General features: G+C 34.4%; 1 protein-coding gene across 11 annotated transcripts in view; it reads left to right on the forward strand.

The window, feature by feature from the left end:
• CBLB (Cbl proto-oncogene B) overlaps positions 1 to 17,199 on the forward strand; it is a 236,034-nt gene that overhangs the window by 189,250 nt on the left and 29,585 nt on the right. For 7 of the 11 annotated variants that reach the window (XM_072614114.1, XM_072614120.1, XM_072614115.1 and 4 more), the window contains 4 exons: positions 7,792 to 7,938; positions 12,760 to 12,857; positions 12,973 to 13,104; positions 16,807 to 16,947. In XM_072614114.1, coding sequence (XP_072470215.1) covers positions 7,792 to 7,938; positions 12,760 to 12,857; positions 12,973 to 13,104; positions 16,807 to 16,947 — 518 coding nt within the window. The remainder of the gene's footprint in view (positions 1 to 7,791; positions 7,939 to 12,759; positions 12,858 to 12,972; positions 13,105 to 16,806; positions 16,948 to 17,199) is intronic. The other 4 variants (XM_072614117.1, XM_072614119.1, XM_072614118.1 and 1 more) reach the window with 4 other exon arrangements.

Genomic DNA, 17,199 nt, shown 5'->3' on the forward strand with positions numbered 1-17,199 from the left:
TGTAGCATTTTATTTTGTTATTTTAATTTAATTGCTCTAATATTCTTCTGTTGTTCTATAGAATCATAAGTTAGCTGCCTTCTAGGGAAGCAGAATAGCTGGAAGATGACGTAGAAGCAAAGGACACTAACTCTTTCATGTTTGGTACTAAATATATCTAGGGTCGCCCTTAGAACTAGTATGAAGTATTGAGCCCAGTAAACTTGACAGATGCCAACACAATCTTTTATTGCTCTTTATTTTTATATTTTGCTACAAAAATCTCTTCATTGCTTGAATCAGCAGCAGAATACCAGGGGACTCTTTTTATTCAGATTGCTGTAGTTAAAGATTATGAAACTTGAGTTAAAAGGACCCTCAGAAACCATCAATTAGTCAAAGCTATACCCCTTGACAACATATCTGATGGTGCCCATCCATTCTGTGCCTTTATCAGCACTAGTAATTATCAATACTTAGAGAGAACATCTGTTCCATTTGGGACACTTCTAATTATCAGTAATATTTTCCTTGTATTAGATTGATATATGTTACCCTTTGTTTCCAGTTGTGCTCTCTAGGACCAAGTAAAACACACTCTCATCTTTCTTGTACATTATAGCCCTTCAAATATTGGAAGAAACATCCTTGTACATCTTCTCCTCTTTAAGCTAATTATCTCCAGTTCCTTTAGCTGGTCCTTACGTTCTTATTTCCAGTCTCTTTACCGTAACTATTGTCTTCCATTAGATGTACTGTGGTTTTTCCCAGTATTTCAGATGTGGTCAACCAAGGCTAAATAAAGTGAGGCAGTCATACATTTTACTCTGGATGCCCTTTCTGTTAGCTTAGTTTAAGGATTTTGTTAGGCTCATTTTTCTTGTCTGCTTTAATCTTTTTGCACCCTGATTTTGTCATACGGTATGTTGGCTATTCCTCCAAGCTTTGTTTCATCCACAGGCATGATTAAGTACCTCATCTCTTCCATTATCCAGGTTATTTTAATCCTTCCTAAATAGAACAAAGAACCTAGGAACAACCTGAGAAATATTTTTACTAATATTTTTATATATCCCATACACTGCCTTTCTCTGAAACAGATTAATAGCAAAGTTTTAAAAAAAGTAAAAAATTGTATTATATTTATTAATGGAATAGAATTATCACTTTAAATTATTTTCCACAAATCAAATCGCAACCATTATGCCATAGTAATTCACAGTCCAATTCTTATACACTTTAATACTCCCTTCTTCTTATGTGTGAAGAACCGAATCTTTATCTTCCTCTTCCTATGAATTGTTCATTTTCCTGTCATAATGAAACCTTTAAGGCTAGGGGAAAGGCTGTGAATGAGATCTCAAAGTGTATCATCTACATTTTGCTAAAAGTGAAAATGTTTGTATTTCTGTTCCCACATCCCTATGAAATTACACATTCGCTGTGAAATCAGTGAACTGAACACTGGTATAATTGCTTTATTCTTCAGGCACCAGGCAGGTAAATTCAACAGTGCTTTGTAATGAGCTGTTCCAGAGAGTTTGCATCTTCCATAGGAAGAGGATAAATTTCTTGATCTTTGGTCTCTATGATTCCAGACCAAATAGATTTAGATGTTATAAAATGTGATATTCTTCTTCTCTGAGGCCTATCTTTGGCATTTTCAATTTGTAGTAGAGAGTTTGTATATTTTGTTTTTACTTCGAGTAGTTTTTTTTTTTTTTTTAACCATATAACTTTCTCCCTTTCTCTGTCCTTTCCCCTCCTTTTCTCTTAATCTCAGCTTGATATTTTTGGAAAAAAATAGGTTTGTGTGGTATAATCCCAACTATCCTCTCATACATAGGTCTAGTCCACTTTAGCTACTTTTTGGAATAGGATTCTTGTGGTAGAAAATGTGCAACATTGGTCATTAGAGCACCTGGATTTTGAATCCTTATTCTTACCTAACTGGCTATTGTGTTATTAAGCTAATTACTTACTCCCTCTGGACCTCAATTTATCAACCCATAAAGTAAGGCATTTGGAATGAGACCCGTCAAACTTGAAGATTTTATGGTTCTGAGTTCTTCGGTTTCTCTTTTGAAATTGATATCCTGTATAGTAAAAAAAAAAAAAAATCTAAAGTGTAGGGACAACAGGTCCTGAAGATTGAATTCCATTAATAAAAATTACCTTCTGAAATGAACATCCGAGGAGAGATTTGTGTATAAATGATAAGTAAAATTTGCTTGAATAATATAGCCTTTAAGTGGTAAATGGTCAGCTGACTCTAATATGAAACATACATACAATGAGACAATGAATATAGGCTAGCTTCTGGTAATACATTGTTAAATATTTCCATTATGTAAAGGTTTAATAAAGATTTAAGTATATTAGTTTTGTGTATACTCATGGGAATGCCATATTTAGACAGAGTTCACCTGAGTAAAAGATCACTTCTTTTTCCTAATCTGGAATAGTTTGTGAAAAAGGGTAGTTTTGTTTAGAAGTTGTTTGAATGAGAGGAAGAAACACCAGTTGGCACGCTGGAGCAGAGATGGTGCTTCTAGGACTATAGAGGTTAAATTAAATGTAAGCTGAGAAAGACCAACCAGCCAAAGTTTATGTAGTCCAACATTAGGAAGATAAAATATTTAGTAACTAAATGCAATCTGAGGGTTGAAGCTATTGAATGTAAGAATTTATTGAGTGAAGTCATAATACCAAAAGGAAAAAAAAAATCTATTTTTTCCCTGAAGTCTCTGGTTTTTGTGCATGTGTTCAAGTATAAAATGGTACAAATTTATTCCTTCTCATTTGTGGTTCGTATCCAGTCAGTACTTAGTTGGAAGGGCACTTCTTAAGTTGGCATCTTAACACACAATCTCCATGATTTTTTTCACAGTGCTGTGTATCTTTTGAACACTTAATAAATGCTTGAAGACTGTGAAAAGAATGTCAAATAATAACTTAAAATTGCAGGATGGGTTCTTGGCCAGCTTTAACTGGGAACCTACCAAATCTCATTAATTCTACTTTGCTAACCTTCTGACCCAGCAGCTTTTCATAAAATAAAACCAGTGGTTGAAAATTGGCCTATGGAAAAAAATTAACCTACTAAAAATAAGTAAACACATGAATAATGATGAATAATTCTAAATTTAATTATTTATTTTACCACAAGTTATATTTAAGACTTGAATTTTATTGTATATCAGGATTTGTATATATTGTATATCAGGAGTTATATATCAGGAATGAAGTGATTTGAGACATTCTGTTTGTTTCTGTGTGAAATTTTCAGAAAAAGACCCATCATTTATAACAACTTGAAGCTGTTTTGATAGTGAATGTGAAAGTGTTATGATTTATATATAGCTGTTGAAAAAATAGTGTCAATACTACTTTATTAATTTTATTGCATAAACTGACTTCCTCCCGACCCCCATGAGGTTTATTTTGAAGAATTATTTGTATATTGAATGAGAAATGTTGTTTATTAATGCAGTCTATTAAGTCAGAACTCCTACATTGACATTATTGAACATGCCATATTAAAATTATTTAATCTTCTAAATATCTTACATATATCTATATTATGTCTTATGAGAAGTTTGTATTTGAAATATGTTAGTATATAAGAAAAAATAAATCTGGTTAGCGTAATCCTCATTAAATATCTATGACTGAGAGTCTCAACTTTTTCTGTTATATTTTACAAATAACATTTGAAGAACTATCATCTTTAACTTTTGAATCTAGTTCCCTGGAATTACTTTGAAATGATGTATTTTAGAATGTTATCATCCTGTAAAGTAAAAGGTGAACTTTACTTTTCATTCTTTCATTCATTTACCAAACATTCATCAAATATCTGCTATGTCCAAAATAGTATGTTAGGTACTATGGGGATAGTAGCAATTCACATTTATATGGTGATTTAAGGTTTATGAAGTGCTTTTCTAATAATAACCTTGCAAATGTTAATATCCCAGTTTTTACAAGTGAAAAAGTTGTGGCTTAGGAAGCTTAAGTGAGTTGTTCATGGTCACTTACCTACAAAGTATTTAAAAGAAAAACAAGAACAACCAGGATATGAACCCAGTTCTCCTATAAATGAAAAGAAACACAACTGCTTTCATACACCTTAGAATATGTGTGTGTAATAAGAAGATTACAAAATTGTGTTATTTTATTTTTTAAAATTTGATCCCAATTGGAAATATCAGGTATATTTTTGGAAGAGATGACATTTTTATCTAGGTCTTCAGCGGGATAGGTGGTATATGGGTAGGCAGAATTGAAGAAGGATCAATGGAAGGAAGAATGTAAATAGGAAATCGTAGAGCATGTTTAGGGAAAGGGAGCTAGTCTAAATTGACTGGAGGATAAAATGTATGAAGAGGGTATAAAGAATTATTAGACTGCAAAGATATATTGAAATCATATCAAAGAATGTCAGTCCAAAGAATGTGGACTTAATTTGTTACATAATGAGAAACCATTGAAGGATTTTTGGGAAAGAGTATGCTGGGCTCAAAAAGATTAATGTGGCCGTCATTTATAATGGACCTACGACATACATAGGTATGGGAAAGGTCTAGAGTTTAGATAAAATATAACCCATTCCTGTAGTGCTTCTGGACTATTAGAAGAGCTGACGTTTGTGAGTGGGGGGAAACAGTAACCAAATAGGGAGAGATAAGCTGCCAGTACCTGGCTTTGTGAAACCTGAGTCAGTTCAGGCAAGGCTTCTTGATTATAGATAGTATTCAACATGGCTTATAAATGATGGGTAGAAACAATAGGGCAGTAGGATTAATCTGTGTGTAGGTGACTTAGGGTTAGGGAAAGAGACATTGGATCAGGAGAGACCTATGCAGTAGATTTGAGGTATCGAAGTACTGAACAAGGGCTGGAGTAGTATATCTACAGCAGGTGAAAAATACAAGAGACATCCCAGAGATAGAAAGAGTTGGACTTAGTGATTGGATGTGTAAGAACAAGAGGGAACCTGGCAAAAGTGTTAATGAAAGTGACAAGAAAAGGGAAAGTCAAGAGAGAAAACAAAATTCATAAGGAAAATAATTTGGTTTGAACATGTTGATCTAGAGGCAAACCAGAAAAGGTGTCTAGGTGGAAATACCTAAAAAGAGTTGTAAGTGTGATCTGAAACTCAGGAGAAAGGTAATGATTGTATATATGAATTGATTTATTAATCATCTTCGTAGATGGGAGTATGGGTTAAGTTGTGGAAGTAAATGACATTGCTAAGATAGAGAATGTACGGAGAAAAATGACTAGCCAGACAAGAACAAAACGTAGAAAAGGGTAATAGATGTATCTCCAAGGCAATATTCACATCACTGAGGGTGGCATAGTTTGGAATCACAAAGTATAATAGACTCTCCATACATAGAAGGCAGAAGAAAAACATTTATTCAGACACCAGAAAGCCAAATCCCCAAACCAGAAAGCCAAATCTGTCATAGTAGCCAAGCAGTCAATAAACATTATTGTTTAGGGGACAAAGCCATTCCCAAGCCTCGAGCAAACACTCAGGAGCCTAGCTGTGCTTGCCTGTGTCCTCTCCTCCCTCCACTCTAGCTGCTCTCATTAACTTCCTCTCAGTTCTGCTTTACCTTCCTACCACAGGTGACTTGGGCTTCCATGTGATTTAAGCAGGTCACATGGATCTGTTAATGAATGGGAAAGATCTTCCCATTTAAATTACCTTAACTATAGGGCAGAGGGGAAATCAAGAGAGAAGAAGACAGAGGCATGAAAGGCAAAGAAGTGAAAGGAGAATCAGAGTAAAGAACATAAAAGGGAGATCTGGGTCAGTAACAAAATAGAGCAAAGAGATCAAGTTGAGTGATAATTGAGAAAAAGCTTTTGAATTTAATGGGTAGGGGATCCGGGGCCACTTCCTTCAAGGATACTTTATCTGGTGATTTGTAATACAATTCCAAGGAAAATTCATATTCATTTGGTTTCACACCTTAGATATGTGAGTTATTATTCTCCCTCATCAAAAGAGAATTCTTACTGAAGAGCAATATATGCTATCAGAAACGTAGTCCAGGGAGTAAAGTTGCTCTTAGGGAAGTAATTGCCATCTTTTAAAGTAAACCATTTTATATAACACCCCTACCTTAGTACTTTTCTGAGTTTTGACATGCTAATACAGTGTGTATTTGGTTGAAAAGTAGTTTTGCCTTTTTAAAAACTCTGAAGTATTTATATAGTAATTCAATATGATGAGATTAGGGTAAGATTATATTCTCCACTGAGGTCATAAAGGGCAGAGTGCTTCTACAGCCCCAAAGAAAATAGCGCCACATAAGCTAAGTTACTGGATCCCATTGTTGTGGTTTGAGGGTCAGCTAGGTAAAAGTGCCTATATGGGAACATTCATTTAAGAAACTGCATTTCTATGTAGCCTCTCATTCCTGCCGTCTCCTCTTCTAAGTGTTTTTACTGAGCTAGGCATTTGCTCACCTACCCTTACTAAGAAACCAAACTTTTAATAAGTGCCCATATGTCATTGCTGAGTTCATTAAATTCTTCAACTATGTTTTTGGTGGCAAACTTGAATTTTCCTCCATGTATCAGTGTAGACTTTTTCCAAGAGTTTACAGTCAGTTGGTTTTTTAAACTGTTACTAAAAATCTTCAAGGATTACTAAGAATATGCCTTTACAAAGCTCTTATCAGAACTATTTCCTTTAGCACTGTGGACTTTAACTTTATGAATTAAAGTATATGGATCTAGTCCTCCAAAATTTTTCAAATTCTTTCTTAAAAAAAGATATCTGTAAGAAGGTGTTGAATGAGATCACCTCTGAGGTCCCTTCTAGCTCAAAATACTTTTTAAGTACAAGAGCTGTCTCCATTCTTTAGCCCAATAATTTCGTTTAACTTTCATTGCTTATTAACATGAAATCAAAGGGGAGGGGAAGTTATTCCAGTCTATAAACTGCTATATTTAGAGAAGACCTCTTGCTCCCTCTACGGAAGGTGGTTGAAAATTGCAGACTTTCTAGAATATAAAAGTAGAAACATATATTGTTCATTTAAAGCTTATTTTCCTGTGTTTTACTTGATCATCTTATGTTCTGGTTATATTTCAGTTATTTTATTAATTTCTGTTCATTTCTTTTAGCCAAATAAATTGAAGATTTAAACAATTATCTATTGTACTTTATCAGATGATGGAAATGAGGACCTCAAGTAAAATTCTCCCTTTCTCTGCTGCTCTAAATGGTTTCCGTTCATGTTTCATGCTTAATTTTAAAAAATATTTCATAATTTAAATTTATAGAAAAGAAAATAAGATATCCTTAAACTGAACTGACCATTCCCTAACTATGGAAAATGCCAATTATCCTGAGACTTTTTCCTGAGTCCTCTTTCATGAAGACTTTTTAAAATAATCAAGTTGAAAATTTGCCTGTTTTTATTATTTTATTTACCCATTTCAAGTTAAAAGATTACCTTATTACTGAATATTTTATTGAAGTTGCTTTGGAAAATGTACACATCTTTTCTGTTAGCAGCAAGACTTTTTTGTTTGATTTGACAGCACCTAGTTCTTGTTATTCTTTCATTTAAAATAATAAACAAAAAGTTGCTTTTTCCCCTCTATTGAATCTTGGCCAAAAGAATGAAAAATCTGATTCATTTATATTGATTTTAAGAAGCAGCTCCTCTGATGTTATCCTGTAATTGAAAGATGAATAACTGACAGAGTAGTCCTTGTCATTTGTATATATCACATCAAACTTAGCTATGCTGAAAAGTCAAGCAGAATTTTTGTTTTTAATAGGTGTCCTATTCCTTTAACAAATAGTCTGTCAGAAAAAGTAAAAGAAAATGTAGAGGAAGAGGATGATGACTACAAGATTCCTTCATCCCATCCTATATCCCTGAGCTCACAACCACTTCATTGTCATAGCATAAAGCCTCCTGTACGGTAAGAATATATGCAATGTTTATCAACTTACATCTTCATAGACACGACTTCTTTTGTTCCTGATTTTATGTGCTTTAATCATTTACATTTAATTAGAAACAGTTGAATTCTTGGGCTAATTTGAATCCTCCCTTGTGCTTCCTATTTTCTGCCCTTATTCCAGAGTGAATTAAAAGATGCAAACTTCTCATTAATCAGGAAGCCATTACACTAAATTAGTTAACTGGTGGGTATAATGGAACATTTTGTTCCATGAAAAAAAATAACTCATACTTTAATATGATTCTGCTCATGTAGAATACATGCAATTTCAGTAAACTATTTCAGTACTTGGGATTTGTTCTGCATACCTTCCTCTGCAAGAAGAATGAGTATCTATAGAAACTTTGAAATGGTATAAAGAAAGTCATTATGCAAATGTGCCTTAACATTATCCTTATTTTATATTGGAGAATTTTTATATTCATGTCTTTTCACTCATGAGCATAGTTGCCTCTATTCAGATTTTGAATAAATGAAACTAAATCATCTAAAATGTACCTCCCTTTGCTGTTCACAATACTAGATCCCTATCTTTCCATCCCCACAGATTGCATTAGCTAAAATTTTATCAGGCTTACAGAGATCAGATACTGACATTATGATTCATTTTTTTTCCTTTATTCCCACTGAAATTATGTTATCCTTAGCTTTTGGAGTGGCAACTACCTTTAGAGTTCAAAAGTCATTGAGAAAATGAAGAGTTTAAATAAGGATTCACTGAATTAGTATCTTCAGGTTGGAAGAAGAAACTGGATTCAAAAAGTGAATTCACAAACAAGCCTCAACCTAATTGTATTCTTCAATTTCGTCTAGTTTTATCTGCCTGTGTGCCTAAAATATCAGGCTTTATTTATTTATTTATTTATTTTCTCTTAGAGGCACTTGATTTACCTCCCTGATGCTTCTCAGCAGTCTGCCATTTACTTTTAAAACCTAACCAAATGAATGTAAAACAGTTTACCAGAGTAGAGTGATAATTTCATTCTCAAACTGTACAAAATTTTATTGCCATTTTTATAGAATAAGAAAAGAAAAAGAAAGGGGCTTCAAGTTAAGCAAGCTCTCATCTTGGGGATTTGGGGGTCATTTTAAATAGTTAAGTGAAGTGCAACTTCTGAAGCCTAATGGCCCAAAGCATTCTATCGCAAGGATAGAACTGAAGTCTGTGATGCTCATTTGTTTTGTTTAGGATCTTTACTGACAGAACAATTAGTGACTTTGTGAAGAAGAAAAATTTCTGAAATTTTTTTAAAAAGTCAAAAGTGAGTCTCAAAATGAGTTAGGTTGTTATTAATTTACATTCCTTAGGCTCTTCACAATTTGTAGTACATCTGGGTACTCTCCTCCTTTTCTTTTTCCTTGTGGTAATTTCTTGTGGCTAGAAAAGGAGGACCTTGGGCAAATTGCTTCACCTCCCCTGACCTCAGTTTCCTCCTCTGTTAAATGAAGGAGAAGGACCAGATGATCTGGGGTCCTTCCAGCTCTGAATCTGTGATCCCAGGATTTTCAGTTGTTCCACAGATGCAAATGATGCTATATTTTTATACTTTAAATGTGAGTAAGTCTTCCTTAACTCTTTATTGGTAAGTTTCACAGATCCTATTAATTTAAATTGTGATCATTATTATCCTTTCTGTACTATTGCGCATTAAAGAAAATATTGTGACCCCCTGCCCTCATAGGGCAGGGACTGTGTATCTTTTGCCTGTTTTTATATTCCTAGCACTTAGCTCAGTGCCTGGTACATTGTAGATGCTTAATAAACGTTTGTCGACAGACAAAATAATAATGTGATTCTGCCAGAGTTTAGTTTGTTATAAATATCCATTGATCACTTCACACTTTCAAACTTGGGAAGGATGACTTTTCCTATATACATAAAACACAAACTTAATTTCATGTCAGAATTCTTTTCCCCTTAATATTTAGGGTGCTGTGAGCTGGAAGGGGGATCAAAGAAGTCATCTAGTCTAGCCCCTCTCTCCTCTACCCCCCCCCCCACATTTTTCTTTCTTTCTTTGTTTTTTTAACACATGAGGAAGCGATTACCAGGGAAGCTAAGTGATTTGTCCAAGGTCATATGGGTAATAACCACCAAAAGAAGAATGATCTTTCAGTATGTAGAGAAAGGGAAATGTTAGATGAATAATGCAATTACATTTCACAAAAAGTCAATCATTTTTCATGAAAATTCATCATCTGTTAAAATCAGTGATTGATTAAAGTAAACTATTTTCTTACCTCTTAAAGAGAATGAACTGCCAGAGACAACTGAATACATTTCTGCAAGAGAATTTATTTTGTTCTAATTATTGAATAATTCCACCTTTTTTTTTTTTAATATATTTTGGTTCATACTTGTTCTAAGGATCAGGACAGTTTGCCTTAAAGAGAATTTGTGACATCTTCTATAGATTTTGTGAAAGTTACAATCCATACCAAATTCATTGTTCCTCAGTTCTACCAGAAGGGCAGGGGACATTGATATCAGTATGTAGTATTCATAAAGGTTAGCATGTAGCGCTGTATAGTTCATTCATTTCAACAGTACTGTCTAAAAATTATTTAGAGCCCCTTCAAATATGTTATCAGTGCCCTACATTGATTAAAGCCACACTGTAATAGGCTATGATAGTCAAGGTCCAAATCCTATTCCAAGTCTACTTGTAGAAAATGGAAGAGACGCTTATGAAATTCTCTTACTATACCAAATATTATTTGAAATATGTTAGTACTTTTTAATATAGAGATATTTTCACTGGTGTCCACCTCTGCTAATTATATTTGTTGTAAAATGATTGAACCTTTATACATACCTATAACTAGTAACTCGTAGAAAGAAGAAAATAATATGAACCTGGAGAAAGAATATTAATTGCATTTATTCATCCTTCCGTACTTTCATAAGGTGTTTTCAATTCCTTACCCTGTTTTTATCATTTGTATTCTGATATCTCTCCTTGTTGGTATTAATTAACTTATGCAACAGAAGAGTAATCATTACTTAGGATCTAGTCTCATTAGGAGACCCTGACATTTATTTTAAAATCTAATTTTTTTCTTGAAGATCTGCTTATAAATCATAAAAATTTAAGAATTTTATTTTTTGAATGGTTCCTGAGTAGTCTGGTTTAATGGAAAAGACCATATGAATTGGATCTTGGAAACATGCATTAACATTTTATCTCTGCTACCTATGTAGCCTTCAACAAATTTTTTATTACTTGGACCTCAGTTTCTGGAGCACAGCCCACTCCCTGATATTTTTTTCTACTGCCATATCCAGTCATTTGCCAAATCATGTTCATTTGCCTCTACAACATCTCTCCTATTTATCCCCTTCTTTTTCCTCACACTGAATGTTCTTTCGTGGAGAACTGTGATAGTCTTCTAAGTGTTCTCCCTGAGTCCTCTCCCCTCAACCATCCTTCCTTCACAGAGCTGATCAGGTCATTCATCTGCTGAAGAAGCTTAGGAGCCCCCTATAGCATAAAATATCATTTCTCTTTGATATTTGAAGCCCTTACTTCAACCTATCTTTCTAGATGTATTTCCTGTCATTCCACCTCATGTGTCCTACACATAGCCAAACTAACGTACTTGACATTTTCTATGTGCAGCAGTTCATCTCCCACCTCCATGTCCCCAGTGCTTGATATCTCCTTCTTCTTTGTCTTTTCCTTAGAATCCCTACCTCTCTTCAAGATTCAACCAAATCCTACAAGTGAGCTCTTGGCCCTTGACTTTGAATGTACTTATCAGTGTCAATATTGTTTCTTCCTAGCACTTCTTGAGCACTTTGAGAACAGGGACTGGATTGCTATCATGTCAGCTTTTTTATTTCCAGCACCTAACACAACCTGGCATATAACAGGCACTTAATAAATATTTATTGAATACAGGTAATGGGGTATAGAAACCTATCTTGCCTTACAAGAAAAGAGAGAAGAAGGGGATAAGGGAAGGGAGGGGTATGATAGAAGGGAGGGCATATTGAGGGAAGAGGTAATCATCATGCAAGGCGTTATGGGGTGGGGGGAGGGGATAGACAGGGAGAAAATTTGAAACTCAAAATTTTGTGGAAATGAATATTGAAAACTAAAAATAAATAAATATAAATGTTTATTGAATTGAATCCCTTGTATAATATATTTACTCCTTTCTACATCGTTGTCTCATCTCGTTTGCTAGTTCTGTGACTAATATTATTTGGTACTTTGAATTTATAATGGAAACGAGTTTCTTTTCATTTTGAAAAAAAGTTTACATTGTAAGGAAAAAAAAAACCAAAATGTATATGATCATAAATAAGCATTTATTAAGCTCCTACAGGGTGCCAGTCTCCTTTTTTCCCTCATTCACCAGGAATTAAACTGTTAACCTATTAAATTGTTTATTTACAGTACAGATTGTCTCCCTGTTCTTTTTTAGTGCTTAACAAAAATAGGTTTCTAGAGGGTTGTATGATTTACAATAATTATTATTATCTTAAGTTCTGTTCTATAGCAATCCTTACTTTCAGTTAAGAAGTAACACTAACTCTTAAAATCCCCCTTTCTTTTCATTGATTATTTTTTTACCTTTGCTTTTTAGGACATGTAAAGTATCTTCAGATATATTTTACTTTTTCTTTTCATAGGGAAAGTTAATTTTTCAAATTTTGTTATAGAATGTTATACTGGAGTTGCCCCTTCTTTCATCTTCCTCACCTTAAATAAATTTAAAGTTGGATTCTGTTATAGTCAGATAAGTCATGTCTTTTTTTTCCTCTATCCCTAGGTCATGTGAGAATGGTCAATGTATAATGAATGGAACACATGGTACCTCCTCAGAGCTGAAGAAATCAAACCACCCTGAATTAGGCATATATATAAAGGGTGGGTACATGAAAATTTCCTATCTATATTTAGCATCTTAATGATAGAATTGAAAGGCAAAATTGTGTCAATGTATTGTAATAAAAATGCACTAAGATTCTGTGTCATCCTCTAGGAGATGTTTTTGATTCAGCTCTTGTTCCGGTGCCATTGCCACCTGCCAGACCTCCATCCCGTGACAGTCCAAAGCTTGATTCTTCACTCAACAGGACGCCCTCTGATTATGATCTTCTCATCCCACCATTAGGTTGAAGACTTTTTTATAAAACAAATAAAACAAAAAATTTTAAACACATTGCATCTTTTCAGCATTCCAAGTTAGACATACAAAAACCTAGAATGTTACTAATCACTCTCCTTTCTTTGAAAGTTTGATAGGATTTATAGGTGATGGTGACTCTCAGGTCCCATAGCCATGACTACAGATAAATAATCATCCTGAATGTTTAAACAGAGAGCCATTAGGCATGGGGGGATATAAATACTAATTTCTCATGATGTCATGGGAAATTTCATATTCTCATGTCACATAATATGAGAAATATATCTTTAAATATAACATAATTAATATAATACTTATATTTCTTTCCAGTTTGTGAAAAGTGCCCATATAAAATATGGTACGTAGGGCTTTTGTTAAAAGTTGTTTCCTTAATGGTATAATGTAAATAGCTGTGATATTTTAAAACTAATCAGATGTTAATGAATGTGCAGCCGATGTTTAGTTTAGTGTAATCTTTAATAGCCTCTGTGTATACCATGAGAAATAGTTTCCTTATCCCTAGGCTAGATCTGTGATTTCATTGATGTAGGGAGGTACCAGTAAGGAAACTCAATCTACCAGTGCAAGTTGCCACTCTCTGGGCAAATTAAAATCTTAAGAGTCACCTCAATCATTGAAAGGTTAAGTGAACTGCTGGGGGTTACTTAAGTAGTACGTGTCGCATGAGGGACTTGAATTCGGGTCTTCCTGGCTCCAGGACTCAATTATCTATCCATTACACACCAGATAAGCCCTTTGATTTCTTTCTCTATTGCCTTAATGATTGGTATATCTGTGTGGTATGTCACATCTCTGGTTTCAGATTAGAATCTGATGTTGCACATGTATCTGAAAGAGTTGTGAAGTTAGTATTCTAGGCAGCCAAATATCATAGTGAATATAAAGCTAGGCCTGGAGTGAGGAATATCCAAATTCAAATCTGTCCTCAGACATCTACCAGCTCTGTGACCTTGGGCAAGTCACTTAAGCTCTGTCTGCTTCAGTTTCCTCAACTTTAAAATGGAGATAATAATAGCATCTACCTCCCAGGGTTGTTGTGATAATCAAATGAGAGAATATTTGAAAAGCTCTTAGCACAGTACCTGCCACATAGTAGGTCCCTCCCCTCCCAGTGCTGGCACATAATAGGGACTTAAATTCTTGTTTCCTTCCTTCCTTTATTCCTGGTTTATCACCTACCCTGTGATGGTAGGCAAATTACTTACTCCCTTAGTGTCTGAGTCTGTAAAAAAGGAATAGTAATTCTTCCCACTATCTAACAGAGAATTGTTGACAGGACAAATGACTTAATACTTGAGAGTCATTTTGAGCCCTTCAGAAAGCTCTCTTAACATGAGGCTCTTCTTTGTGTCAACATCAGTGTTATAGAATTTGTCAAGGAAGCATGTTCATACATACATGTATACATATATTCATACACATATATTTTCTTTAAAAAAAAAAAACTTAGCACTAAGGGAAATTTTGAATCTTTGCATCTACTGCTGCTGCTGTTGCTGCTTCCCTGGCAGATGATTTAAAAGGCCAGCTGTGCCAATGGTGACAAGTACAAAAGTAGAAGGAAGAAAATTGAAAAAATAAAGTTATATACATGAGAATATTAAAGAAGCAGATCAAAGAATCAGTAGCCATTGGGAGGGGGATTTCAAACAGAAAACAATCCTGAATGGATCATCTAAGATGTTACTCATTAAGAGGTACTGTGAAATAATGAGTAGAGCACAGGATTTAAGAGTTGGGAAGACCTGGGTTTGAATTCTTTCTTAGACACTTACTCAGTGTATATGCATGTCACTTACCCTTTCTGGGTGTCAGTTTCCTTAGCTGTAAAGTGAAGTGGTTGAGCCTCTATGATCCCTGGGAGCTCTAGATCTATGTTCCTATGAGATACACTAATGGCAAAAGAAAAAGTAACTAGATCAGCTGTTCCCTTTGTATTTGAGTCTTTTTTGTTGTTCTTCTGTACCCATTTACTCCCTCAAAAAGAAGCAGATCTGAGAACCTTTGGAAGACTTTCCTGTGCATCAGTGATATTTATCTAGACAGATCTATATTTATAAATATAGATGTGTATCTGCTGTCATATTGAACAGTATGTATGATTGAGGCAAATGAAACTCCAATTTTGCAATGAAAAAAGCAGAAAGCATCCCCATTCACTGGGGCCCCACAGTAACGCAAGTTATCACAGCTTAAAATTTGGTATAATTCAAAATTCTGTTGAAGCCCATCTATAAATATACAAAGAGAATGTTACACTAGCATGGTGTTATACAGTCCTATAGAATGTTATCAAGTGGATAAAGTTTTATTAAACTTCCATTATAAATTTATGTATGGATGGATATGTATTACCTCAACAACTAAGGGATTAAATATTTCATTAATGTGAATCCTTCCTCCATCAGTGTAGATTGTCACCTTCTGTTCATTACAAAACATTATTGGTAAGTTATTTTGATGGAACAAAAATCATTAATAATTTACCATCTCTCTGGGAATGGACTGTTTCAAACATACCTAAGCTGATCCCCAGATGACCAACATTCAGTACTTTGATGACAACAGGTCAGTCTTGGAAAGTCCTTCCTGCTCTTTAGAGCCTATCAAAATTTACTCACTGGGTCATCTCCATGCCAAGATTAAGTACTGGAGCAGGGTTTGGTGTAGAACGTCTCATTTATAAATCTAGCTATAATAGAAAGGTAACTATACATCTCTGTATATGATTTTTATATCTAAATAAAGATAAAAACACTTGTAAAAGTTTGTATTTGTATATTTTCCCAAAAGTGTGATAAAGTGCATGTGTGCATTTATATGATTTTATATATAGTTACATTTATACTTATAGATGTAACTATAACATTTTTACTAGTTTGCCTAGATGAAGACACACGGGAACATTATTTTTTTTTCTTTAAAAATGTTTGTGGTTGGTGTGTTTTTTTAACAAAATCAGTGATTAGATAAATTTGCAGTTTATTTTTGCAGTATAGAATATTAGTTAGTATGACCCCTGGAGCCACACGAAAGAGGATCACTGTGTGTAAAACTGAATTACTCTTTCATTGAGAAACTTACCATATCAGTAACATATTTGCTTGTTTTAGGCTACATCTTCTGAAGTGTTTTGGCTGTCATTCGAGTAATTAACCTGTAAAGATTGAATCCTATTAAATTAACTCAAAGGGAGGTTGACATTCTTTTGTTGTGTTGAACAACTACATAAGGGGATGGAGCATCAGGGGCATGGGGGAGAGCCATTTTTGTCACTCAGACTTTTGCTATAGAGGAATTTTAGCTGTAGTAAGTTTGTTCGATTTTGTTTGTTCATGTTTTAAAATTTGTAGCTATATGGTGCAAGTTGCACAAGCTGAAAAATTGCATAAACTGCAAAAATTCACCTGAGAAATGAAAAGAATCTATTGGAATTAAAGGTCAGTCCCTTTGTGTGTGTGAGTTTTGCACACATACATGCACACGCAGTTCCTGGACAAGCAATCAGACTTAAAGATTCCATTATCAGAATCAGTGAACTGATAGATAGATCTTGGAAATGAGAGACTGCAAAGCAGCAAGAGAAAATCAATTGTAACTTTTTCTTGATATCATGGTTTTCTTAATAACATTGGGCTTAAAATACTGACTTTTCTCTGAATACAGGTGAAGATGCTTTTGATGTCCTTCCCCCCTCGCTTCCACCACCCCCACCTCCTGCCAGACATAGTCTCATTGAACATACAAAACCTCCTGGCTCTGGGAGTCGGCCATCCTCAGGACATGACCTGTTTCTTCCTCCTTCAGGTAAGGGGAAAAGTCAAATCCAGATCTTTAACTGAGAGCAAAAATTTATCTCCTATCTGATGAGATAGCTATTAAAGATGCACAATTTGCTTGCCTCTAGCTAAACTTTCAGAAAAATTCAAGAGTCTGCTTTTTTGAAACAAAAGAAACTGAAAAAAATGGAAAGAAGGCAAGAAATAGAATCGTAGGTTTTTAGAGCTAGAAGGGACCTTCAGCATCTGATCTGACATCCTCACTGGACAGATGAAATTA

The sequence above is a fragment of the Notamacropus eugenii genome, chromosome 5 (assembly GCF_028372415.1).
Source record: "Notamacropus eugenii isolate mMacEug1 chromosome 5, mMacEug1.pri_v2, whole genome shotgun sequence".
Lineage (NCBI taxonomy): Eukaryota > Metazoa > Chordata > Mammalia > Diprotodontia > Macropodidae > Notamacropus > Notamacropus eugenii.